Source organism: Tripterygium wilfordii, chromosome 6 (assembly GCF_013401445.1).
Source record: "Tripterygium wilfordii isolate XIE 37 chromosome 6, ASM1340144v1, whole genome shotgun sequence".
Classification (NCBI taxonomy): domain Eukaryota; kingdom Viridiplantae; phylum Streptophyta; class Magnoliopsida; order Celastrales; family Celastraceae; genus Tripterygium; species Tripterygium wilfordii.
The window spans coordinates 3,528,474-3,552,460 of NC_052237.1; the positions used below are offsets into that span (position 1 = coordinate 3,528,474).

The following is a 23,987-nucleotide window of genomic DNA, read 5'->3' on the forward strand; positions in this document are numbered from 1 at the left end:
CGATCCACCATGTCGCAAGAAAGGTTAAATGGGTTAGATATGTTGTCTATTGAGAGTGATTTGGCGGAAAAGGTTGATTATACTAATGTAATTAGTGATTTTGCATCTCAAAATGCTAAACGAGTTATATTTAAGTAATTTTTTTTTTTTGGAGTTAGACTTTAACTATATGATAATCGCCACAAAAAAAATTTAGAGGGCCCCTTGTTTAGAGTTCGCCCAGGGCCTCCGTAGACTCAGGTACGCCATTGGTTCACACATGATGCCATATATTGATGTGGTAAATCACATTAGTGTGGTGTATTATAACTAATTTGATTGTCCCATTGCACGAGAAGTTGATATACTTTGTAATAAATGTAAAAAGTGTACCAACCGCTTTTGAATTGATACTATTCCATTGATTTTTGTGCATCACATCATATGTGTTAGTACCGCTGAATTGTGTTGTAATTTTTTGTTACATTGGAGGATAAAAAAGATGACTAAGATCTGACATGACAAACATTTACAACATTAACAAGTAAATACGACTTGATGTTATCAGGAGGAGAAATCCACCTAAAAGCCCTACCGTCAGTCAGAATTAGGAGGAGAAATCCAAACGGTTAGTGGATCACAATATAATCCACACTTCCATACAAACCAACAATGTTGTCCACCGAAAAGCCCTACCGTCAATCAGAATTAGGAGGAGAAATCCAAACGGTTAGTGGATCACAATATAATCCACACTTCTTCCATACAAACCAACAATATTGTCCACCTAAAAGCCCTACCGTCAGTCAGAATTAGGAGGAGAAATCCAAACGGTTAGTGGATCACAATATAATCCACACTTCCATACAAACCAATAATATTGTCCAGTTTGAGTTGGACGGTTCTCGAATATACATCGGCTTCGCACGACTTTATTCCTTCTTAACTCAATTACTAAGAGTCGAAGCCTATGTCAAAGCCCAGCTCACTTGAGCTAGGAAAATGCCGTGTTGATGTAATGAGGGAGGGCTTGTCTTTATACATTGTAAGGAATTTCCACAATATGCCGATGTGGTACTTTAATATTTAAAAGAAAATCAGCAACAACAATTACCTTCTCCTAATGTATGATTAATGCAGACCATCCAAGAACGAAATAGGTGCTCGTGCGCCAACATCGTGCTTTTGGGCTTGCTGCATGCTGTTGTTGTTTCGGGGTGGACTTGGGCCGATTCTATTATTTATTCTAGACTGGCTCTTTCCAAGTTTGGGCCTTTACATGGACTCTGGTCGAGTAAGAAGCTGTGGCATATTCGTTAAAGCGAGGGCTTTTTCTGCTGCAGCTGCTTTGGCCGGAGAAACCCCAATTAGAGCCAGCGATCGAGCCAAACACTTTTCTTGCTCGCCAAACTTCTGACCTATGACCTATGACCTATGACCTATGACCTATGACCTATGACCTAACGCTTCGAGGACTTTGCGTAGTCTCTCTCATACTTCCTACGGGTTGGTGTGAATTCTAGTCTTCAGTAAACTTATAGTACATAACGTATATTTCACTGGCGATGCGATGGCGCTTCCTCTCGGGAAGTTAGCAGTTCTCGTCGGCGCGGGTACGTACAATTCATCCTTTATTCTTCATGACCTTCCTGAATTTAGTTCTTTTTTGTGTCTCCCAATTGTGGGTAATTTCATGTTTAATGTATGGGTCTCAGAAGCGGATTTGAAGTTTCTCGGGTTTGGGGTTTTTTTTCTTAAACCCTAGATTTGATTTGAACTACTGACATCCACGCATAGAATTGTTTTATTATTGGACGAAATTTGGTTGCGTCAGAGGATAGGCAATTATATGATGTGTTCGGTTATTTTGCTGAACTTTGTTATGCTGTTGGTGTTTGCTTTCATGAAGTTAATGGGTTCTTAGGCCTGCAATGTAAGAACTTGACGGTGGTAGAAGCTTTTTGTAGTAATTGATAACTGTTAATGTCTGAATACAGTATGAACTGAGTAAACTGGGTTTCTTGTGCTGGTGGAATGAACCTTTCCCACTAAAAAAATTGTGAAACAAAGCAAAATAAATGTGTGGATATACTTGGTTAGTTGATACTTGATGGAAAATGGTGGTAACTTGTTTGGTAGTAGAGCTGCCACTGAATAACCTCTTGAGTAATATTTCCTTCCAACCTACTCAAGAAGACTGGTTTTGTGCAATACTTGTTTTACCTTGAATTTTTATATTGGCTAGGTGCATTAAGTGCCAGAAAGAAGGATGTGAAATGGACACATGAGGATTGAAAATGATAAGAACCAGTTACTGTCTGTTGCCTAAAGATTTAATAGGAATTTGAGCAAAATAAACTATTTTGAAAAATAAATGTAATTAATGCAGTTCCTTTCAAAAAAAAAAAATGAAATTAATGCAGTTATTGGATTGATTATCTAAGCTTTGTACAGGGTAACGTATTAATTTGAGGATTTCATGTTCAATGATGAGCTAAGTTGTTTGGTTTCACACCTTTGAGCTACTTCTGCAAATATGGAGGTTATTTTTTTGTCAATTTATTTCAGTTTCATGTGTTTTTTTCAACTCACTTGAACCTTTATGGTTCATGCCTTGGATGTCTTAATTAAAGCTGGTAAACCTCTTATTTTTCTTTTGTGTGATAAAGCTAATGGCTATGAATGTTTTCTTGTGTACTTTCTTGGTCTCTTGAATAAAGCCTTCTCTACATTCTTCAATAAAGCCTTTTCTGCATTGAATAAAGGAAAGTTATTGTTGTTGCGTGTTTGTGTCCTGTTGTTTTTCTTTTGTCGTGTTATTTTGGGTTGTCAACCACAAAATTTTGGGATAAAGGCCTGGATGATGATGCTATTTTGGGTTGCCAATGAAGAATTATTCCTTTTTATCATCGCTGCTTCAAATGTTTTGTAACTCTTATTTCATTAACATGTCTATGTTGAAGAAATATCTCACTGAAAGGTTTAGTTATTTTATCACATTTAGGTCTTGTTGGTTCCGTTCTTGCAAAAGAGGGGCGAATGTCAAGTGTTTCTGATTTTGCATCAGGCACGCTGAAGGTATTTATCCGACTAGAGACTATACATAAACTGACTACCTATATTATTGTGTGAATCTAAAAATGTCTTGTTCTCCCTCTTACTGATAAACTTTATTAGCCCTTGATTTTCGGTTCTCTTCCCTTACTTTTATCCCAACGGTGTCGACAAAGATCTTCATTTAATTTTGTGAGATAGTTCAGTTAATCTCCCTATCTTAAGACTTTTATTCTCTTTTGACTGGAAGGATCTGACTTATGAGATGTACCGTGTTTTCAAAATATCATATCAATTATACTCTTATCATTTTTTTCAATGTTGTATTGCCTTGAAATTGTTGCTGCGGTTTCTGGTATTCGGTTGATCTCATTTCCTGAAATGAGATCGCAATGTTGGGACTTGGGAACTAACAATTAATGGTCAAGCTAGTGCTTATATATGTTTTAACTTTGTTTCCAGGTCTCTATTAACAAAGGACCTCAAAAATTCTCAGTGTTTTCCTTTTTAGATTTTTTTGATAGTTTTTCAAAATAGTTGATATGCTATGGTGTTCTAATATGGCCTGTGTGGATAGGCAAACATTTGTTAATTGTAGCTCTTGGCCCTTAGTATTCAATTTTTTCCTCCATGATAGTTGGTTTTTCATCAGTACCACTTGCTGATGCTTCATAATTAATTTTCTTTTATTACAGATATTTTATAGGCAACTTAGACGAGATGATTCAAGTTCAACTCCTTCGGTTAAGAAGCCAAACAACAATGCTTTGTTGGAACAGGTTTGCTTTTAGATTTCCCAATTCTCTAATATGAATCTTATTATCTGATTTTTCAAGTGTATTTTATCCTGCCTTTTTAGCAGGAGGGTAACGTGGCTCTGCTGTATGCTTTTGATACAAAATAGTCTTGCAAGACCAAGAAAACTATTGTTTTTCCGTGGGTGCGAATAAATGAAATAGTTTATATTTTTCTTGGATGTGTAATGATGACAATTCCTTGAAGTTGAATGTCATCTGAAAGTGGAGGTTGGTTGCAAATCAAACATAAGTGATGGTTTAACTTGCTTCCTGTTTTGATTCGGATGAAACATTATTACACTGCACTGCAAAGCTGTTCGCTAGAACTGCTTAAAATAGAGATTAGAGAATCAGACGTGGAGCTGATGAGCTTGCAAAGGCCGTGGTGCAAAGAATACAAGATTTTATGCTTGGGTTTGACTGGCTAAATACTCTTATTTGGCTGATTCATTTCTTTCTTTATTATCTTAGAATTGTTAATGTTTTGTGCTCTTTTTTTCCTTCTCTTCTTCTATGTGTAACCACAGTTTCCTCTGCTATAAGGGAGGGTTCTTAATAATATTTCGGAGGTGCCGCCCTCTTTCATTAAAAAAAACCTGCTTGAAATGTATTAATCCGAATCCAAGCTAATTAGTTTGTCCAACTTTCCAAATATTTTGCTGATAAGAACAATCAAGGCAATGATGTAGCGTGGAAGACCTGGTTTTAGTTAGATTTCTCATTCTGATGTTTTTCAGTGTGAAAACTGCTTCGTTATCCTTATTGTGTTCTTCCCATATTTCCTCTTCCTATATCATTGTGACATTGACTCTCTTGGCTATATTGTTCTCTGAGACTCTGTACACTGTACACATGTGATATGAATGCATTTATGGTTTGATATGCGGATCTTTTCTTTGTCAAATATATGTTAATTATCTATTCAAAAAAATTTATGTTAATTATGCTTGGAATTTGTTTATGTTTCCTCTTAAGTAAGTGGAGACTTCCATGAAACAACTTAGTATTATTACAGGTTAATGTCCTTCGGCAGGAGCTGCAAATGATAACGTCTAATCAACCAATTACAATTATAACATCAAGTGGGACAGGTTTTATTCTTGTCTGATATCCATATGAATTTTCAGTTTTTCAATCTCCAGTAAGATTTCTTGCATCACTTTCATTCTTGACCTCAGGAGCTGTTTATGTTGAGAGGAATCGCCTTTCTTAACTTGCTTTGTGATTTCTTGTCAACCATGTTTATGATTCATTATCCTCGAGCGTTCATGGATATGCTTTTATTTATGCAGGTGCAAGATATGGTTTAATTATTATTATTGTTGTTGTTGGATCTGGCTATGTTTGGTGGAAGGTATTGATATTCTTTATTAGTGAATTTTTTGGGGTGAACTTGGCATGTGGCAAATGTCTTATACGATCAATTTTTTAAAAATATAAATTATGCGGTTATGTTCTTAATTTTATGAGGGAAGGGGGAATTGAACCTTGCATTTTGTTCAAATATAAGGAGCTGGCCACCCCTAGGACACGAGAGCTCCTTCTTATACAACCATTCTTATGAAATTATCGGGCATCGTAGTCATACCAAAATGTACGAAAACGTGATTATTGGTTTTTGACACATTTTATGCCTTTTGCCAGTAGGGACGTAGTGTTCTTCATTAATAAAGTTTATTGATGAGAATCACTGAGTTAGAGTTATTTCAGCCAAACCTATTGGCTGGTTGCTGATATGATGTTGATGGTGACTCTCCTATGGTCTTTTGGCATGGCTTTGGTGACCGTTTAACTCTTATGGTTCATAAACATTTCATGATGCATGCCTTATATGCTGAGGGTTTGGGCCTAACAAGTATTGCATATTTCACTTGCTTCCAATCTTGAACACTTAATTGAATGTATTGGCTGATATGGTGTACTAAAAACTTGTTCTGGATGCTGTATGGTCAAATTCTGAAATTAGATCTTCTCGTTTTGCTGTTGGACTTTGAAATCCTGAATTTAATCAAGTCTCTCATTTTTTATAGTTAGAAGATTCAATATTTTCAGCACATATCAACCTAATTTTTAGAAGTGTTAACTCTTGTAAGTTTGCTTTCATCTTATGGAAATTCTTGTGGTAGACTGATGCTGTATTCTTCATTAAATGTTTTCAGGGGTGGAAACTACCTGATATGATGTTCGCAACAAGGCGTGGTTTATCTGATGCTTGCACATCCATAGCCAAACAGCTGGAGAATGTTTATTCATCCATCTCGGCAAGTTTTTAATTTGCTAACTGACTGTGTCGTTTAAGTTTCTGTCAAAGCGTATAATGTTTTAGGTTAGGAGTAACTGAGAGGGTTGTATGCATGATAGAATTACTATGTCCATTGAAACTTTCAAAGGACAAAATAGATATTAAGGTGCTTCTTGGTTTGCAAAACCGTTTTCTATTTTCTGGGTTTGTTTTCCATGTTATGTTTTCCGTGTTCTGATCTTTGGCCTCAAAATACTCAAAACATCTATTTGATGTCGTGGGATTTTGAAGAGAATTGGCTCAAAACACTCAAAATGCATTTTGAAAAATAACACAAGCCAGTAACGTTTTGTCATTTTCTGTGTTTTTAGAAACTCAAACTAAAAAATACCCTTAAAATGCTCAAACCAATTTGCCCCTAAGCTTTTATTCTTCTGCATATAAATTGATTTGTGCAATACATTTGTTTCCAACGACCTTCGTTGCTTATTGGAAGTTAAGTCTTAAACATCCCTTTCTCCTTCTGCTTGTACATTCAAAAACACATCAAGTTATTATAATAATGTATAGCTGGTGATTTCATAATTTACCTCTTAATTTAGCATCTGCCTGTGCTGTATTATCTTGTTTATGAATGTTACGTTCTTTTCTTGAATATATCTTGTGTAGTTATCAAAAAATTTTCCTGCTGGTGGTGATGCTTCTACCAATGATTCTGACTTCTGAGAGTGAACTATCTGGATGTCACCATGTGTTAATTTTAATCAACATTTATTCTTAAAGATTCTCTAAGCATTTATTTGGATATTTGGTTTTTTCTTCTGATATTTATATTAAATTACATAGCCTGTTTTTGTTTTACAGGTTACAAAGCGGCATTTATCTTCAAGAATTGATCGTGTGGATGCTTCTTTGGATGAGTTTGCAGAAACCAATGCTCGCACTGAAAATGAGGTGTGCCCAATATATATACTGGCTGGTATATTACTTTTGTATTATAAAGGATTCAACATTATATTTACATGAAAGTTTGAATCCATTTAGGTGGTTGTAGTGCGAAAAGGATCCGAAAAGATAGGGAAAGATGTCAGGAGTGTTCGTGATGCAGTTGTAACTCTGGTGAACAATCATTAATACTAGGACCTTTCCTTTTTCCCAACCATGTTTATAAAATTTAATTCCAGGATGTTAAACTGAGACCGATGCCTTTTCTTGTATCTTAGGAAAGTAAAATACTCCGAATAGAAGGGAGACAGGTATTCTGACATTTTTTGTATATAGTGTGGTTTCAGATGATTCTTTCTAGTATTTGATGGTAAAAGTTATGGGTTTTAATGTTTTATTCAGGATGAAACAAACAGAGGAGTAAAGAAATTGTGCACTATTGCCATGACTCTGGAAAATGGCAAACCGCCAGAGCGTATCCAGGCACGTAATTAGCCTTTTATTTTGTATTCATGATGAAACAGCGGCGATGGTTTCTGTATTCCCTACGTACCCTTTCTCTATCTGTCCGTTATTTTGGTTGTTAGAAAATACAAAGTCAAACTGCATTGAATCAATTTCATCTAGATTATGATTGTTGACCTTAATTCCTGTAAATCTTGATTTGGAGCTTTACGCTTAAGATTCTCTTTCCACGTGTTAATTGTGTTATCTGGATTATGTAGGCTTCAACATCCAACTCTTCAAGTATTTCTCTTGAATTACCACCAGTCACAACCCCATCAAGGGTAATTCTCTTCCTTATGCCAGAACAAAAGGGGGGGGGGGGGGTGGGGGGGTGGGGATATCGTGGTTAAGTTTTTGTTTACTCCCTGTTATTTCCTATTTTATGGCCACCAGGGCTTATGTTTTGGAACTCATAGTGCTCTATTTTTATTTCTGCCAAAATTTTATGAGTTTTGGCTGTTTTTCGGTTCTGCTATGTTAGGAGTTCTGATCAAAATTGATTTTAAAAATATTTTATGCACTGAATGAGTTGTGTAATTACCGTGAGTATATAGCTGACACTAAGGCACTATTCTTCGATGTGTTAAATAATGTTCTTATTGTCACTTTCTCACTCCTTAATTTTATGTCTTATCCAGAGTGGATCTCTGCCTTCGGCTTTATCACTTGAACCACTGTCTCCCGCTGTTTCTAAAGGATCTCTTGAGGTTTGTTTACAGTTTACTTCTGAATGACTGTTTAGACACAAATAGGGGAAATCAAGTTTTGGTTGTCCTGGCGACGTGCAATTCATAGTTTTATACTTGGTATCTTTCCCAGTTTGGTTTTAATATTGAGAGGAAAAAAGAAAAATCCTCTTGTACTTTTTTCTTTGCACATTCTTAAGAGGCAGTAGCGAATCCCTGCGGAATGCTTACCCCTTCCACTGTTCTACAGATTCTGCATCCTTTTCTTTCACTCATCATCCAGTCTTATAAGTTGCTGATTGATTTCCAGGGTACCAATGGAGCATCAGAAGTGGTTGATGGGTTCAGCACTCCTAGTCCTGGGCTCCTTACTGGGTTCAGTGCCATAGAAGACACAAACAATGGTTCTTCAAGTTCTGGTTTGTTTGGGTTCAGAGTTCCTGGTGTCAATGCTTCACTTCTTACTAGAACACGCAGTGCGATTAATGCAGTGCCGCAGCAATGGCGTTTAAGTAGACAGCAATCTTGAGAATCGAATTCATTGAACTTCATGATATGCAGCTTTGCTCTTTGGGAGATTTTAAAGGTTGTCCGGAACCTGTGCCCCTGAAAGATCCAATATAGGTGATGGTGCCCATACCAAATTTATTTATGGAGATAGACTGGGTACTAAATTTTGTAGATGTGCTGTGTATGTTAGAAGTTTTAGTTTGTATCATTCTTGATGCATGTAACTTCAGTTAAGAGGTTCAAAGACGGACAGCGGGGGCGGTGGGGAAGGTAAATAAAGAACATAAAGATTGAGGACTGTCTTGATTACTAGTGGACTGAGTATTTTGTTTCTCACTTCACTCTTACCTTTACAAGAACAGGATTGAAATAACGGATCCAAAATGCATGGATTCGAATTATTATCTATTTTGATGCACTCAAACTGCATCAAATTCCCAGAAAAGAATAGCTATTCCCAGAAAAGTATTACTATTCCCAGAAAAGTATATGTAACGACTTCCAATTTTTTCAATTCCTCTTTTCCATTGTCTTCCAAGAAAATAAAATCGAAATTGGATACTGAACAGAGAAATCCTACCACTTGATTAATCTCCCTTCAATGTTTATTTTCTTGGATCCTATTGTCGTTCAACCGTCAATTTCTTGGCAATTGGCATAAACCCAATCACCGCCGCTTGGAGCCGTCCATCAAATCCAGAACTCGACAGAAATATTTCTCTCTCTCGACCTGTCCGAGTAACCGGGTAAGGCTAATGACGCCGTCACGAATTGTTTCCCGCCAATCTTACGTTTTGGCGCGCTTTCTCAGATACAAAGCTGAAAATTAAGTATGAGATTATCTAATTGAGCAACGAAGTTCACCTCTCGAGACTCTTTACTCTTTAGAAGAGAGAAAAAAGAGGAGAAATCAAGAATGGAGATTGTCGGATATCGATGGAAAGCTCCTTCGAACGACGTAGTTTCAACTCTCCCTCTCTACCGTTCCGCTCCTCCTCTCGAAGTTAGGCTTGAAGATTTTGAGCTCTTCGCCATGGATCGTCTCCGGGGTATCTCTATTCGGTTTCGGCTTCTGTTTTCCGTTTTTCTTTCTTGTTGTTTTATCTTTGTTTTTTTCCCCTATTTCTTCTGCCCTAATTCATTGATCGTCAATTTTCTTAATCTGCCTTTGTCATCGCTCGCTTCTCCATGACTCTTATATGTTTCACTAGCAGATGAGATTTTTAGGGCATTCGGGTCATGTAATTTAGCGATTGTTTATCTTTGTTGCAGTTCTTAAAGGGATTTCTGATGGTCTCTCCAGAGGAAAGAAACCTGAAGAAATGGAGAAATTGGTAATGGAGAAATTATGTGCCTCTTATCGTTTTCCCTTTCTATTGTAGTTTCTCTCAATTTTCTTGTGTTGCCCAGGTTACTGACCTTTGGAGAACAAATATGAGGCATCCGCTGGCATCTGAGGTTGTCAACAAGGATATAATATCACATTTTGTTCTCCGTCTTGTGTATTGTAGAACGTAAGCCAAGTTTTTGCTCAGTTCGACTCTGATCTGATTATAATTTCATGCTCACCTGCTTCTGATTATGTTTGATGCATCAGGGAGGAGCTTAGGAAATGGTTTCTTTCAATGGAGACTTCGCTCTTCCGCAATCGTTTTAAGCTGGAAAGCTCTGATGCTCAGGTGAGTATTGTTTTAGACGTGTTGCTTACTACATAAGTATGTGTGTATTCAGGCAGATACGATGATCGGATATTGACATTTTTCAGAGGGCTCTAATGGCAGAGTTTGACCTTCCGTACAAGACAGTTAGCACTTCAGAATATGAGGTGATTGTATTCAATTTGTTTAATCTTTTGTGTAGATAAACACAATTACTGTATCAAGATGATGGGGTTGTGCTCAAGTTTCTTACACGTTTCTTCATATTTTAGTGTGGGAGATATAGTGCATAATTATTTTGGGGCAGCCAAAGTAAATTTTTTTTAACATGGTGATCTAATTTTAATTACAGAGCATAAAGGACAAGTTGGGCCAGGTTGCACGTTCCATTTGTCCGTCTTTGCCAACAGGTAAGAGCAGATTCTTCATTCTTCTGCCTCTTTATCTTCAAATTAGAGATAATGAACTGGGAATATTTAAAATGAACTTCTTTGAGGTGCTACTGGAACTGATATACTTGTATCATAATGTAGCAGGTTTCAAACTTGCATTGCCACTTAGTTCCAAAAATATCTTCTATTTTTCGGTATTTGGAATGTGTTGGTGGTCATACTATTAGATGCATTACCAAAACATTGAAAGAATTAACAGGATAGCATGTGGGTCCTTCCATCTTGCCTCTTTCTTACTTTCAATTTTTAAAAGATACTACTTCTGGTTCATCATCATTCAATCTAGTATAATTTTATTGCCACGTCTTAGATATGGCTTGGATAGTAAGCTAAAAAGATTGGATCTGTTACAGTTGTGAACAAATTCTTTGGATCGTGCTTTAATCTATCATCACAATGTCCTATGAGTTGATGGCTGCAAGGAATTAGAATAAAGTTTGTTCGAGTTCTTTGGTAGTTTAATGTGGATGGAATGCTTCCTTTTTTTTTTCAAGAGAGAATAGATGGGGTCCTTCCATGTTTATGATGTATATCTTGTATACACTTGTTTCAGAATGACAATAAATTATGCTAAATCTTCAAGTTGAATGAATTAATCAAGATTTATGAAAAAGGTTTGACATTAGTTAGCAATAATAAATTTGGAAGTTTCGTTTTTATTTTTTTGTCTCTAGCTACAATACAAAAACATGGAATTAATTTTCCTTTATATTGCATTTTGGAAATTAAGCACTTATAGTTGTTGTACGCTATTTTTTCTTGTTGGTTTTCTTGGCTAGACTTACTTGGTACCCCTATTTCACTTGCTCTAGCTTCACTTGGTCTTTCACTGTCCCCTTGAAGTGTGTTATATCATTACTTCAAATGCCTATTAATGAAATCTGCTTCGTAGCTACTTTGGGAATTAGGTTCTGAGGTTAATAAATATCTTACCATCTATGCCTATCCACAATTCACCTCAGCATATTTGCCAAGAAATTTTGCATCTTAGAAATTTATTTTCCATCTCCTTAAGTGAAGTAATTCTTCTGCACAATTAGACCACAGCATATTAATTAAGAGTGTTTTTTTTTCCCTTCCTTTTTCTTCTCTTGTTCATTGTTGCATAGACTCTGACATTCTATCTCTATCTTGTTTCCCCTTTCTTTTGCAGCTGATGCCATATTCTACAAGGTTTGTTTAACCCCGTCGATAATTACTTGTGTATCTGAAGGGCTGTTGCAGTATATACTTATTACATTTCGGGATGATTCTATTGGAAGAAGAGCATGAAAGGAAGTTTTCCTATGGTGATGTTAGGGTGGGGGTCTCAAGTTTATGCTTTGACATATAGTTCATTTTATTCAAATTTTTAGGCTAAATTCAGTGCGCTACCCATTGACCCTGGGTTGGTTTAGGGTGGCTGGAGTATTGCTACGTTTGATGTTCATCGTCAAATAAGTTTGAGTAATAATGATCTTACTTGGTGATATGATATCTATCAATTTTTATTTGGAGGTAATGTGTGCGTCTGGGCTGGAACTTATATTTTTTTCTTTGCCATGCAACTCATCCAATGTTGGTAATAAGGGTTGAATCCATGAACATATATTTTCAACTTATCTGGTTTCCCGTGCTCTGATGAAGGTACCATTTGATGAAGTCCCAGAGCTAGTTGCTGGTCGTAGAGTTTTTATCCAGAAGGGGTATGCTTATGTTGCTATGAATCAGGTGACATCAACGATTCCTGCTAATCTTCGAACTTGCCTCATAAAGTTACATATATCACAAAGCTAATTAATTTTAGTAAGCCTTTCATCTTGTAGGTGGTTTCCCTTGTTGTCACTCAATTTCGTAGTCTTCTGTCAAAGGCACTCGTTCTGACTAACAGGTTATTGATGATTATTTGATACTCCAGCAGTCTAGCTTTTTTCTTTTTTACATAACTGATTTCCAAGGCCACTTACAAATATATAATTTCACTGTAGAGTGTTGCTGCTTCTGCCTGTTAAAGCCTGCTGGCTAATAGATAGTTTGTCTTAACCAAGATCTGTATTTTCGTTGCAATGGAGTACATAAGTTTTGTTCTATGCCCAATGCTTACTTGGAAATGAGAGCTTTCAGCTTTCCATCTGAAATCATCAAATCTAACAAATTAGTGAAAACTTGGGTACCTAAATTCATGCTTCTTTACTGGGTGGAGGGGCTGCGGAAACTAATAGCAGTGAGGCTTTACCTGATCTTATCTTTGAGAAGCCAAAACATGCTCTTTATTTCCTCTCTCAAATGGAGAGTATCTTGCTGGTATAAGCACATCCTGTGGTTCTATGGAAAAACTGGTTCATCTGTCTGTAGCTGCACAAATCCCTATTGTTGGTTCTTATTCTACATTATTATGTAGTTTGTACAGAGCTCTAAACTCTTTGTAATTTGGCTTGTAGAAAATGGACATCTACTATAAGAGAAGAAGAGAAGGACCGGTTGGCTCCTGTATGTATTCAATCACTGGAAGTGTCCAAATTAATCTGTTGGTTTTTAGGCCCTTATAGTTTTTTCTGGTTACTTACTAGATCGTGGAAGTGCTATGCATGAGCTATCTGGGTCCTGACTATTCTCAGGTACTTTAGTTTGGTCTATGCCTTCTTAAGACTTTGTGAAATGTTAAAATTGAATGTTGTAAATCTGGCAACACTTCTTCAGCCAAAAGAATTTGCGGAGATATCAATTAAGGACATTGACCGAGTAGCTAAAAGTTCATTTCCTCTCTGCATGCGCCACCTATTTGAAAAGGCAAGTATTACTTAAATAAGTGTGACTTTGTGATTTTTTCGTTTTTAAAATTAGCTTATGCATTAAGTCTTCTCCCCTCTTTAACTCTTATATTACATAAACTTCTACTTCCCTCATTCATATGTTGTTTCACATTATCCTTCTCATTATTGGCTTTATGCCATCTGCAGCTGAGAGATGATCACCATTTGAAGCATGGGGGGAGGATGCAATTAGGTCTCTTTCTCAAGGTAGTGCTCCACTGCCACCTTGTATAATTGGAGAGTTCTTTGTTACTACAAATTTGATATGTCAGTGAGGTATGCATGAGACATGGACATGTTTCTTCATGCTGGTCATGTCCTGGCATGTGGTACTAGACATTTCAGACATGCAGTTCCATAAGTTGTGAGTTTTCCTTGCTGATGACATGCATCCAAGTGTTTTTTGTTTTGTTTTGTTTTGTTTTGTTTTGTTTTGTTTTTTAATGTATGTAACCTACATGTCATTGTTTTAACTTTCTGCCTTCTTGTGTTCCAAGAACTGTTCTTTTTTCCTATGATTTGATTTGATTTTTTTTTTGTCCTAGCTTGTATTCATAAGTTTTTATGTATCTGTTATAAGGCTGAACCTTAGTGTGGAGGTAAAGTTGCTTAACCGCAATCTTTGTATTATTGGCGCAAACCAATGATGCCTCTAGCAATGCAGGAGAAAGCTATGTGTATTTGCCCCTCATGAATCCTGCAGCTGCTGTGGAATCTTAGTGAACTTGTGTTTTTTTCACTTAACTTCTAAGTGGACGTTGAAATGTTTTTTTTCCTCTCTTTCTATTACTTTTGCAGGGTGTTGGGTTGAAACTGGATGATGCCCTTGAATTTTGGAGAGCAGAGTTCTCCCAAAAGGTAAGTATTGGTTGAACAAATGGACACTAAAATTGTAATGTTGTTGATGTATTTCATTAATTAACTTTTTAGAATGTATTTACTTTTTATTCTTAACATGCCTGTTATAGGTTGGGGCAGAGAGGTTCGACAAGGAATATGCATACAACATACGACATAATTATGGAAGAGAAGGAAAGAGAATAGTAAGATGTCAATCTTATACTATTAGAATTACTACTTATATGTATGTTACATTTGCTATGATGCTCCTTAGTGTTAGATCATAACTCAATTCCGAATAGTAGGAACTAGGAACCAAGGAGGCTATTAATGAAGTTTGGCAAATACTAACAGCAACAATGTGGTCTTACCTTTTTTCTAAGAAAGGGTTTCAGGAACGTAGAATGTCCTTTCAGCAGCATGTTTGTGTTTGTCTAATCCATAGCTCCTTATTTATGATATTGCAGGATTATACACCATACTCATGTCAAAAGGTAATTGCATTGACTCCTGGTGTCGGAGATCATCATGGCTGTCCATATCGTCATTTCAGGTTACTCCTACTCTGGCTCTCGCAATTCTTAGGTCACTCATTTAGGCAGAATGTTATTGCTAATAGCCTAATATGCATGACACATGCACATAGATGACTTGGTAATAGGGTTCTGCCTTTTTCCTTCCCTCATCAATCATCATGCAAGAAGTCTAGTAGAGAGTCGACAATGATTACGAATGGAATTGGTCCAATAACCGCATAACATATATTTGAAGTTAGCTTATTTACATGATAGTAATTCAAAATATTGGCTTATTGCCTACAAGTCTGACAAATGCTTTTGCTGTCTATTTTCTTCCTTTTTCTGGCCTGTCTATTTACATGGCAGTGAGGAAAACTTAAGGGCTGCACTTGGCAAAATGGGACTAGCTAGTCGTGCAGTTGAGGATGTAATGGATAAAGTCCGAAACAGACATTATCAGGTCATAGATGATTATTTATTTATTTATCTCTTTATTTTTTTTTTCGGGCATTATGTGGATGTGTAATATATGTTCAGTTGGCTTGCACCTTAACATTTGAAGCTGTTCATGGAGCATCATGTGATACTGGAATTAACCATCCAAATCAGTACTTCAGTGATAGCCAACAGATACTGCAATCAAAGGTAAATGCATAGTATATATGTTTGATGCAACTGTAAGCCTCAAAGGATGACTTTACAATTTGCACTTAAAAAAATTGAAGCTGGTATATTACTTGTGTTTTGTGTTATGACGACAGTGTAAATGACAGAACCTCACCACCTAACCCATGAAGGCAAGCGTCTAAATCCCAACCTCTTTCACCCATCAAAAAGACTACATATAGAAAAAATTTCAAAAAGACTACATATAGAAAAAATTCACTTGTTTCAATTGCTGAAACAAAGCCATATAGTAGAGGTATGTGAAAGGATCAAGTCTCCAAACTTTTTTGTGCATGTAGCGAAGCTGTATATTTCAATGATTAGATCTTTTGTCCTCTTTTCTAAATACTTCCAAGGACATTAGATACTTGATTTGTTTTAAAATATTTTTTTAATTTCAGAGGTTGCATATTCTTTGAAGTGTGAAGACTAGCATCAAAAAGGACAAAAAAGAAGAAGATTGAACATGTGTTTCTAGGTGTTGCTAGGTTAGACTGGGTTCATATCCTAGGAAACAATTAGCCCAAGCTTGAACAGCTCTCTCTGGCCTAGAGCCTTCTACAGAAAATATTGGATGACATTAGCTTAGGAGTTTTCGTATCTGTTTCCCAATCCAAAATATACATGTTTAATGTTTTGAACAAACTTTTTTCTCTTGCAGAACAATCCTTCAAAGTAAGAGCTTTTGGGCATCGAGTAATAAAATATTGTGGCCCCTTCCAGGTTTGTATAATCGGTTCTCTTTCAAAGTTTGTTCATATTGATATAGTATGTTCATTTTAATCATAGTAAGAACGATGCCGGGTAATTAATTGAGAAGTAAGCTGAACTGAATTTATTTAACAATGTTATCCAGATGTTTCGTTCAATCAATCCTAGCTGTTGATGTTGTTGTTCTGAATTATTTTTCATGCAAAAGATGCTAACATCTCCACCAGTTGAAGTAGTTAAGTTGATGTCTTTGTCATACCGGTGCGTTAAAGATAAGGCCCCACAGTCTTCTACTTTATCATTTTTGTTTTGCTTGCTACGGTTTGATTTTTCTGCCTTTAAAAAGTTTGTGTGGGGTCCATTTGAGTCAGTTTGCAAGTGTCATCTTCATGCTTAAGCATCCACGAATTGGACATAGACAGCGCATTGGTGGTTGCCCACGCGCTTATTCATCCAAGAAGTTTGGTTTGCTGGCTGGAGAATTTATTACTTAGTAAACCCTTATAGGAATCTAAAGAGAGAATCTTTTGTTCTGAAAATGGATTCATTTAGGGAATTTGGTTTGATTAGTTGGGGTGATGGGTGATGAGTTGTTTATAGTTGTACCCAAAGTTGCAAAGAAGCATTAATTTACATTAAGAGAAGCAGTTCTTATATGTACCAGAAAGGGTTTGCTATCCCCTTTCTGCAAGGCTTATGGTGTTACAAAGATAAATTGGACGACTTTAGGGAACCTGGGGCCACATTGGGAACTTGGCCTATTTATTTGTCCTTTCATCTTTACTACAAGTATTACTATGGTAATTATGGAAGGGATGAGAAGAAAATCACATATCCGAGCGATGAGTGAAAAGACTAGTATGTGGATACCTTACTAATTGCGTTTACATATTCAATTTTTCTTTGTTCAGGTGAGCACATTGGAGCATGCAATCATTCATGTGCAGTTGTACATAAGAAAAGCATAGCCTTTTGTGTTAATTAATAGATGCATGACATTTGGTTGATCGTGAGTTATATACTTAAAACAAACTCAAGTGATCGGCGGAAGTCGGTGAGGATTTCTGATTTGTGTATTGCAGAAATCCTTAAAGCTTGAATATAGTAAAGTTGTCAGTGTAAAACATCAGCTTGAAACTAATATTAAATGATTTTAATATCCTAATGAAGCTACTATAAATGAATTGGCAATAATATAAAGTTGAGTAATGGTGGGAACCTCCTTTGATATCAGAGAATCGAGGTATTCAGTCTGGAGTCTGGTTTTATCCAGTTAGTTATCTCTATAGTATGCTTAAAGCAACCATTTTTCTTGTTTTTTTAATATTTGTTTATTAAGTGAAAAGTAGGCTAAAGTGCGAATGGGAATATTATATGAGTTTCATTCAGGTCCTGCTTTATGACTTGTGGGAAGAGTGAAGAATGGTTGCAATCAAAACACAGCAACTTTGTTAAGACGTGGTGTTTAAATTGAACTCCCTCAAGTAGAAAGTACGGGACCATCGTCACCTTTGGCCTTGTTTATTTTATTGATTGTGGTGGTCCAATCTACGTGGAAGGTGCACAAATCTACTCTAGCAAAGGGGTGTGCCCTGTGCTAGGGAAAAAGGAGTTAAAAAAAAACACCAATTTATTACATATTGTGGGGTCTGTTAAACAGGGTTTTGCCCATTTCATGTTTCTATTTTAAATGTCCGTTTTGGGTTATTTGATTCTCGTGTGCATATTGGATTCGTATGGCTTTGTTTTTCTTTGGATCTTCACTCATTTAATGATAATTTATTTCATATAGTGAGGTCTGTTAAACAGGGTTTTGCCCATTTCATGTTTCTATTTTAAATGTCCGTTTTGGGTTATTTGATTCTCGTGTGCATATTGGATTTGTATGGTTTTGTTTTCCTTGGGTCTTCACTCATTTAATGGTACTTTGAGTCCAAAGGAAAAAAAGTCGTGTTATGTAAGGGGTGGACTTGACTTTATAAACAACTTGGTTGACCAAGACCCAAATGATATGAGATTCTTAACAAATGTGGAGAGTCGCAAGTTTAACTCTCATGAGATTTTGATATTATTTGATCCGAGGTTTTATGGATCGCTACGAGTTTAGGGTACAGGGTTGAGCCCGTAACTAAGATAGTAATTGATTTAAACATTTAAAAAAAAGATTAGGGTGTTTGGTTGGTTGGTGTCTATTGTTCGAAAGAGACATTTTTTTCAACTCCATAGATTAGGGAATGCTAAGTTGAAAACTGAACTAAAGTGAATTTCTTTATTAGTTTCAGCAACAATTTTGGGAACATTCTTGTTCTAATATTCTGCTTAGCAAAATTAATCAGGTGATAGATAAAGCATCTCCGAGTAATAGAATAGTAGTATCATTTCTTAATTAAGGCGTGGGAAAATAAATTATTAATCGAAAGAGAAAATCAACCTTTGGATTGGTAGGGTAAAAAATCCAACGGATTAGAAGTGATTAAAAGAAAGCCATCTCCCTCTCTCTCAAGTCTCGAGAAAACAAACAACAAAGGGAAACATTATGGAATGTGAAACACGAGGAATTCAATGGCCAATTGGTACTTTTCTTTCTCCTCTGTCTTAAACACACAACACACACTCTCTCTCTCTCTCTCACTCACTTGTAAGAAAAAGTAGAAAGTGCAAACTACACCCTGTCCCTTTCCTTGCCACGCGTTTTAATTAATTGGTTTTTGTTTTTTGTGTTTTTTTTTTTTTTTTTTTGCTCTCATCTCAGTATCTCTCTCAAGACTGAAAAAGTGAAAGGGGGAGGAGACTTGGAGGAGACCATTTCCTTCTCTACATGCTCTGCTTCACTTCTTTTTTCCATTTTTGCTCTCTCTCTCTCTCTCTCTCTCTCACATTTATGAAAATACGAACACGCTTTCATTAGTTGACGAACATTATCCTCCCAATAATATGCTCTCAGGGTTAATATCAATTTTACATATCAAAAAGATAATCAGTGTTTTAATTTACATATTATTGTTTAAAATGTTTTAATTTAATTATCCAGTAATAAAATTATTTTAATTTGATCTTTTGGATAGATTTTTTCATTTTAAGATAATCAAACTATAGATGTGATATATTAACTGTTTAAATATTGATTATCACATATGTAATTTGATTACTTTAAAATAAAAAAATTTATCCAAAAAATAATTTTATTATTAGATAATTAAATTAAAATATTTTAAACAATGATATATAAATTAAAATCCTAATTATATTTCCATGTCCAAAAATGATATTAACCCCTCTCAATAAGTTAATAACAACACCCTAGTCTGACAAAAAAAAAAAAACAACACCCTAGTCGTCGTTTTCTTTGGCCTTTTTATCTCAGTCTCTCACACTCGCTAGCTCTATGTACTTTTCCAATGTTATCCTTGTCAGGCAATTAATGGCTTGGCGGACAGCTCTAGATTAGTCTTTCCCCTCCTCCTCCTCCTCTTTTCTGTTATGTGTCTTGTGTTGTTGTGCTATTCAGCTCTTCCTAGTCTTTATCTTCCATTGCTCGGCTTGCAGTTTCGTCCCGCCTCATTTTTAAGGTGTTTTTGCTGCTGGAGGTGAACCAGAACTGGCAATTTCGCTTTCTGAGGGTTCTCTCAGGTACCCATTTCTTAGTTTTGTTGAAATTTCTGTGTTTTTTGGATCGGAAACCATTTTTGTCTAACAAAGCAGCTTCAGACACAACAGTTGTACTGAAACTGGGAAACAAATCAGCCTGTACCTTTAATCTTATTTTCAGAAATTAATTAGTCCTTTCCTGTCCATTTTTGACCCGTTAACCCAACTATGTATTTGTTTTATAATCGAGAGTTTAATATTCAAATGGTTGTTGAGGGAAAATAATGGTGAATGCTTTTTTTTTTTCCCTGAGAAAAGATATCTTTGAAACTACACGTGTGGCTGGGATGAGATTGCTGACACTCTGGTGATGTGACATCAATCCATCGTTTGAATGGCAATAATGTTGCGCTTTACTGTGAAGGCCTTTAGGTCTTATCTTTCTTGCCCAATTTCTTAATTTCTTTGTCATGTAACTTGAAAAAGAAGTTCATGGTTTCTCTTCAATAATTCAGGTTTATATTGAAACATGAAAGATTCTGTTTCATTGTATGTGAAGTTTAGGAGCAGTACTAGGCACTAGCTCAAGTGGTCTTGCTTCCCATCCCCTGCCTAATTGGAAGTAATTGTTCATCTGTTGTGTTTGTTTTGGAAGAAATTGAAGATTCAATGTCCCAATATGTGACCACTGGTTATTGTTTGATCTTTTTTGACTGGAAATGATTGTCTAGGTGGATCAGTTGGAGAAGTATTGAAGGATAATTGCAAAAGGAAAATGTTCTATGGGCTATAGTTTCGTGACTCTTTTGAAATTAGTCTAATTTGATGAATCTAAAGAACTAAGCATTTCTCACATTGCTCAAAGGGTCTTGGAGACTCCTTGATGGAGTCATCATCGTCATCTGGTTCATTGAAGAGAGCTCGAACAACAAATAGCGCAACCCAGGTCTCTTCTTGCTTGGTCGATGGATGCACTTCAGACCTTAGCAAATGCAGGGACTATCACAGGCGACACAAAGTATGTGAAGTTCACTCTAAGACTCCTACGGTTACGATTAAGGGTCAAGAACAAAGATTTTGTCAGCAGTGCAGCAGGTAAGGAATGATAAATCCTGTTTACTTTCTGCATAGAAGTTGATTATTTATTACTTCTTGTCGTATGTTGTGATCAAAATCCTTATATGGATTTTGGCTGGGATTTCTCTTTCTTATTTGTGGTTTGCTTCAAATGTTGAGATTCTGTACTCGAAGCTGTACATACATGTGCTAGCACAAGCTCATATCACACATAGTGTTATTATTTGGGTTGTAATTTTCTTTGCTTGGGGTTTCAACGTGTTTTATCTACGAGATATCTACTTAGTGCTTCGGTATTGTTTTTAACTCCAAGAACTTTTGTTCCGCGTCTTGTTCATTAAGTGCTGCTTTATTGAGTAAAATTGCACATTTGATTTCGCACAAGTTCCTGTGGACTGTGGAGGTCAGATATATTCATTATGGGAGAAGAGGGTTTCACAGTAAGTCAGAATGGGCAACTTCACCAATAAGTAAGTGCCAGAAAAACAATCCCTAATTTTCTGTTGTCTTCTATGTGTGCATCTGTCTACACCTGCAAGGCATGGGGAAGCAAAGTTAACATGAATAGTGATATAAAAATAGCATGCTACGATTTCACTGCATCTTTGTAATAATTATAGTGCAGTACTAAAGGAAATTATCATTATGGTACTGCAATTAAGCTCCCTGATGGATGCTCTGGGCAATTGGCCCCATACAAGATCCTCTATTTGTGTATATTTATATTGTTTACTTCAAATCTTCAACACTATGATTCTGTTTTTCTTGCCAATGTACCCTGTATGTCGCATCCATTTTCGATGGCTGTAACTCAATCGTACGGTTCTTTTACTTTATTCTGTTTTCCTTGAATCTTAGGTTCCATTCCTTGGGAGAGTTTGATGAGGGAAAGCGTAGTTGCAGAAAACGCCTTGATGGACATAATCGGCGTCGAAGGAAACCTCAGCAAGATTCTTTGTCCATAAGTTCTGGAAGGTTATTTACCAATCACCAAGGTCTGAATTCTTACTCTACGAAGTTGTGTTCTCTTGTCAATGTGAACTTCCTTCACATAAACTGGAAAAAGATTCTCCTTTGTGCCCATAAGCATTGCCACAGCCTCTCCACAAATCGTGTTCATTATTATTAGTCAGTTGATGGGCGGAGTTTATCCATTCCCTAACTCATTGCTTTCATGGTAAATGAACATTTGTTTGATATTTACCCTTAGCATGCGAAGATAATTAGAAAATTTTAATCTCGCATGATAAGAGGATGCTAGGCTTATTTGTTAAAAATTAACGATTTAATTTGGTGCAATGTTTTCTGATTAAATTATGAAAAACTTTGATGTTGCAGGTCTCACTCCCAGGGACTTGCATTTTGGCAATGCACCGTTTCTTTCAACTAGTCCTGTAAGCAGCTCTGCCTGGTCTGGCTCTGTCAAACTTGAGAACGATGCATTTGTTTACAGCAACCATTTCCCGGGATCCTTTTCTCAGAGCTACAAAGTAGGAAAGCAGTTCCCATTCTTAGAGGGCAATGGTTCCACACTACCGAGCAATTCCCTCAGTCAACCGCATTTCGATGCCAATTCCATATTGGGTAGTAGTGGCAGCAGCCAGAAGATGTTCTCTGGTGGGTTAAACCGAGTCATCAATGCTGGTTGTGCTCTCTCTCTTCTGTCATCACCTCTGCCACCTACGGATACTCCAGATCTTGGTTTGAGCCACATGGTGCAGCCTGCGCTGGCTACCCGAACTCAGTCATCTTTGATTCCAAGCCTGCAGTATAACAGCCTGGGAATTGGCAGTGAATCACTTGGATCGATTATTGTACCCAATAGCGGCAGCGATACCAACCTTCATTGCCAGGATATGTTTCAGATAGTTCCTGACGGATCAACTTCTGCAAGTGCCTCTCACCAGACTCTCTCCTTCATCTGGGAGTAGTTCATGCTTTCGTTTTGGAAATAAAATATGACTACTCATAGCCTATCAAGTTTTTTGAAGCTGTTGCCTAAATAATAAACTTCTAGCCCCTTTTAATTAGAATTTTTAATGCTCCATAGGTCTATGGAATTTCTGGAGCTGTTCTTGGTCTTCTGAACTTCAATAATTTTATTGCAATCTATGGTCTTGGAAAATTTCATAGCATTTTTTTATAGAAATTATAGAGCCATTTTTATATCGACGAACATGTGGTCTAGTGATGACCCCTATGGTGGTGACCCAATGTGGGCACAAATGCTACAAGCTACTTTCTGTATGTTGGTGAGGGATTGACTCAAGAGAGACTAATTGAGTCTGATTCTTGGTAGGAATGTTTAACATATCTAATGGGAGCTCTTCTTATGATGACAATTAATTGGGGATTGATTGGCTATCATGTACTTCCTTCTTATCTTTCAGGAGAGAATGCCAATAGCCACTACAACTTTCTGTGATTAATTAGGAGTTTTGTTTTTTTAAAGGTATAAGCCGAACAATTCATTTTATCATAGCAAAGTTACACCCAGTGCTGCGATAGCAGTCTAGTAAATTACAAACCGAAGTCAAGAAAAGTAGACACTAAGACTAAGAATAACAAAAAAAGACAAACAAACAGACACCGAACAACACCGAGATGAACTCGGACAAATTAAACAACAAATATAAAATAGATACATATGAATTAGATATAGGTTCTTGACTTTACTTTCATCAAAAAAGGACCGATTTTCACCAAATTTAGAAACCCCATAATTGTGCATCATTTGTGTGTCCTTGAAACACATCAAAAGAACCGATGTGGTAAAGAATCCATGATAGATGAATGAGAAGATTCATATTTCATCCCCATGAGAGACGATGTTACGAAGAAATCCTAAAACATTCATTTTCAACACAAAAACAAAAGAAAACAACATAATATTCATACAAGAGAAGTGTAAATCTAAGCAAGAAAAAGAGGAGAAAAGGTAGGAGGTTCGTCGCCGTCCTCCTCC

General features: G+C 36.4%; 3 protein-coding genes across 12 annotated transcripts; all 3 read left to right on the top strand.

The window, feature by feature from the left end:
• Window positions 1-1,327: 1,327 nt before the first annotated feature.
• On the top strand, window positions 1,328-9,112 carry LOC120000023. 3 transcript variants are annotated; one of them, XM_038847891.1, is made up of 13 exons: window positions 1,328-1,592; window positions 2,984-3,057; window positions 3,729-3,812; window positions 4,846-4,915; window positions 5,123-5,184; window positions 5,990-6,091; window positions 6,937-7,026; window positions 7,117-7,191; window positions 7,296-7,328; window positions 7,420-7,500; window positions 7,743-7,805; window positions 8,163-8,231; window positions 8,521-9,112. In XM_038847891.1, the coding sequence occupies exons 1-13, from the start codon at window positions 1,550-1,552 to the stop codon at window positions 8,737-8,739; spliced, it is 1,065 nt and encodes a 354-aa protein (XP_038703819.1). In that variant the 5' UTR covers window positions 1,328-1,549; the 3' UTR covers window positions 8,740-9,112. The 3 variants fall into 3 exon arrangements, with proteins under 3 accessions (XP_038703819.1, XP_038703820.1, XP_038703818.1); XM_038847890.1 differs by having other exon boundaries at window positions 1,329-1,592; window positions 4,846-4,921; XM_038847892.1 differs by lacking the exon at window positions 7,743-7,805 and having other exon boundaries at window positions 4,846-4,921.
• A 191-nt stretch (window positions 9,113-9,303) lies between these two features.
• Window positions 9,304-18,231, top strand: LOC120000022 (probable DNA primase large subunit). Of its 4 annotated transcripts, none has more exons than XR_005468564.1 (21): window positions 9,304-9,769; window positions 9,993-10,054; window positions 10,131-10,234; window positions 10,318-10,399; window positions 10,486-10,545; window positions 10,731-10,788; window positions 11,984-12,003; window positions 12,457-12,540; window positions 12,636-12,700; window positions 13,251-13,299; window positions 13,380-13,427; window positions 13,510-13,599; window positions 13,770-13,829; window positions 14,421-14,480; window positions 14,591-14,665; window positions 14,930-15,015; window positions 15,347-15,440; window positions 15,518-15,625; window positions 16,308-16,369; window positions 16,503-16,618; window positions 17,269-17,522. XR_005468564.1 is itself a non-coding variant. In XM_038847889.1 (20 exons), exons 1-19 carry the CDS (start codon window positions 9,637-9,639, stop codon window positions 16,323-16,325), a joined length of 1,356 nt encoding a protein of 451 aa, XP_038703817.1. In that variant the 5' UTR covers window positions 9,304-9,636; the 3' UTR covers window positions 16,326-16,369; window positions 17,747-18,231. The 4 variants fall into 4 exon arrangements, 2 of the variants coding, with proteins under 2 accessions (XP_038703817.1, XP_038703816.1); XR_005468565.1 differs by having other exon boundaries at window positions 16,566-16,618; XM_038847889.1 differs by lacking the exons at window positions 16,503-16,618; window positions 17,269-17,522 and adding an exon at window positions 17,747-18,231.
• Window positions 18,232-19,669: 1,438 nt separating this feature from the next.
• Window positions 19,670-23,157, top strand: LOC120000025 (squamosa promoter-binding-like protein 16). Of its 5 annotated transcripts, XM_038847896.1 has the most exons (5): window positions 19,671-19,987; window positions 20,264-20,567; window positions 20,677-21,040; window positions 21,881-22,017; window positions 22,361-23,157. In XM_038847896.1, exons 3-5 carry the CDS (start codon window positions 20,829-20,831, stop codon window positions 22,951-22,953), a joined length of 942 nt encoding a protein of 313 aa, XP_038703824.1. In that variant the 5' UTR covers window positions 19,671-19,987; window positions 20,264-20,567; window positions 20,677-20,828; the 3' UTR covers window positions 22,954-23,157. The 5 variants fall into 5 exon arrangements, with proteins under 5 accessions (XP_038703826.1, XP_038703824.1, XP_038703821.1 ...); XM_038847898.1 differs by lacking the exon at window positions 20,264-20,567 and having other exon boundaries at window positions 19,670-19,987; window positions 20,811-21,040; XM_038847893.1 differs by having other exon boundaries at window positions 20,264-21,040.
• The last annotated feature ends 830 nt before the right edge of the window (window positions 23,158-23,987 follow it).

Coding starts and splice junctions, on each gene's coding strand:
- LOC120000022 (XM_038847889.1), top strand. CDS start 9,637: ATGGAGATTGTCGGATATCGATGGAAAGCTCCTTCGAACGACGTAGTT. Junction 10,546..10,730: donor TTAGCACTTCAGAATATGAG/GTGATTGTATTC, acceptor TTTTAATTACAG/AGCATAAAGGACAAGTTGGG. Junction 12,541..12,635: donor CTTATGTTGCTATGAATCAG/GTGACATCAACG, acceptor TTCATCTTGTAG/GTGGTTTCCCTTGTTGTCAC.
- LOC120000023 (XM_038847890.1), top strand. CDS start 1,550: ATGGCGCTTCCTCTCGGGAAGTTAGCAGTTCTCGTCGGCGCGG. Junction 3,058..3,728: donor TTGCATCAGGCACGCTGAAG/GTATTTATCCGA, acceptor CTTTTATTACAG/ATATTTTATAGGCAACTTAG. Junction 4,922..5,122: donor TATAACATCAAGTGGGACAG/GTTTTATTCTTG, acceptor TTATTTATGCAG/GTGCAAGATATGGTTTAATT.
- LOC120000025 (XM_038847898.1), top strand. CDS start 20,829: ATGGAGTCATCATCGTCATCTGGTTCATTGAAGAGAGCTCGAACAACA. Junction 21,041..21,880: donor TTTTGTCAGCAGTGCAGCAG/GTAAGGAATGAT, acceptor CTTGAATCTTAG/GTTCCATTCCTTGGGAGAGT. Junction 22,018..22,360: donor GTTATTTACCAATCACCAAG/GTCTGAATTCTT, acceptor TTGATGTTGCAG/GTCTCACTCCCAGGGACTTG.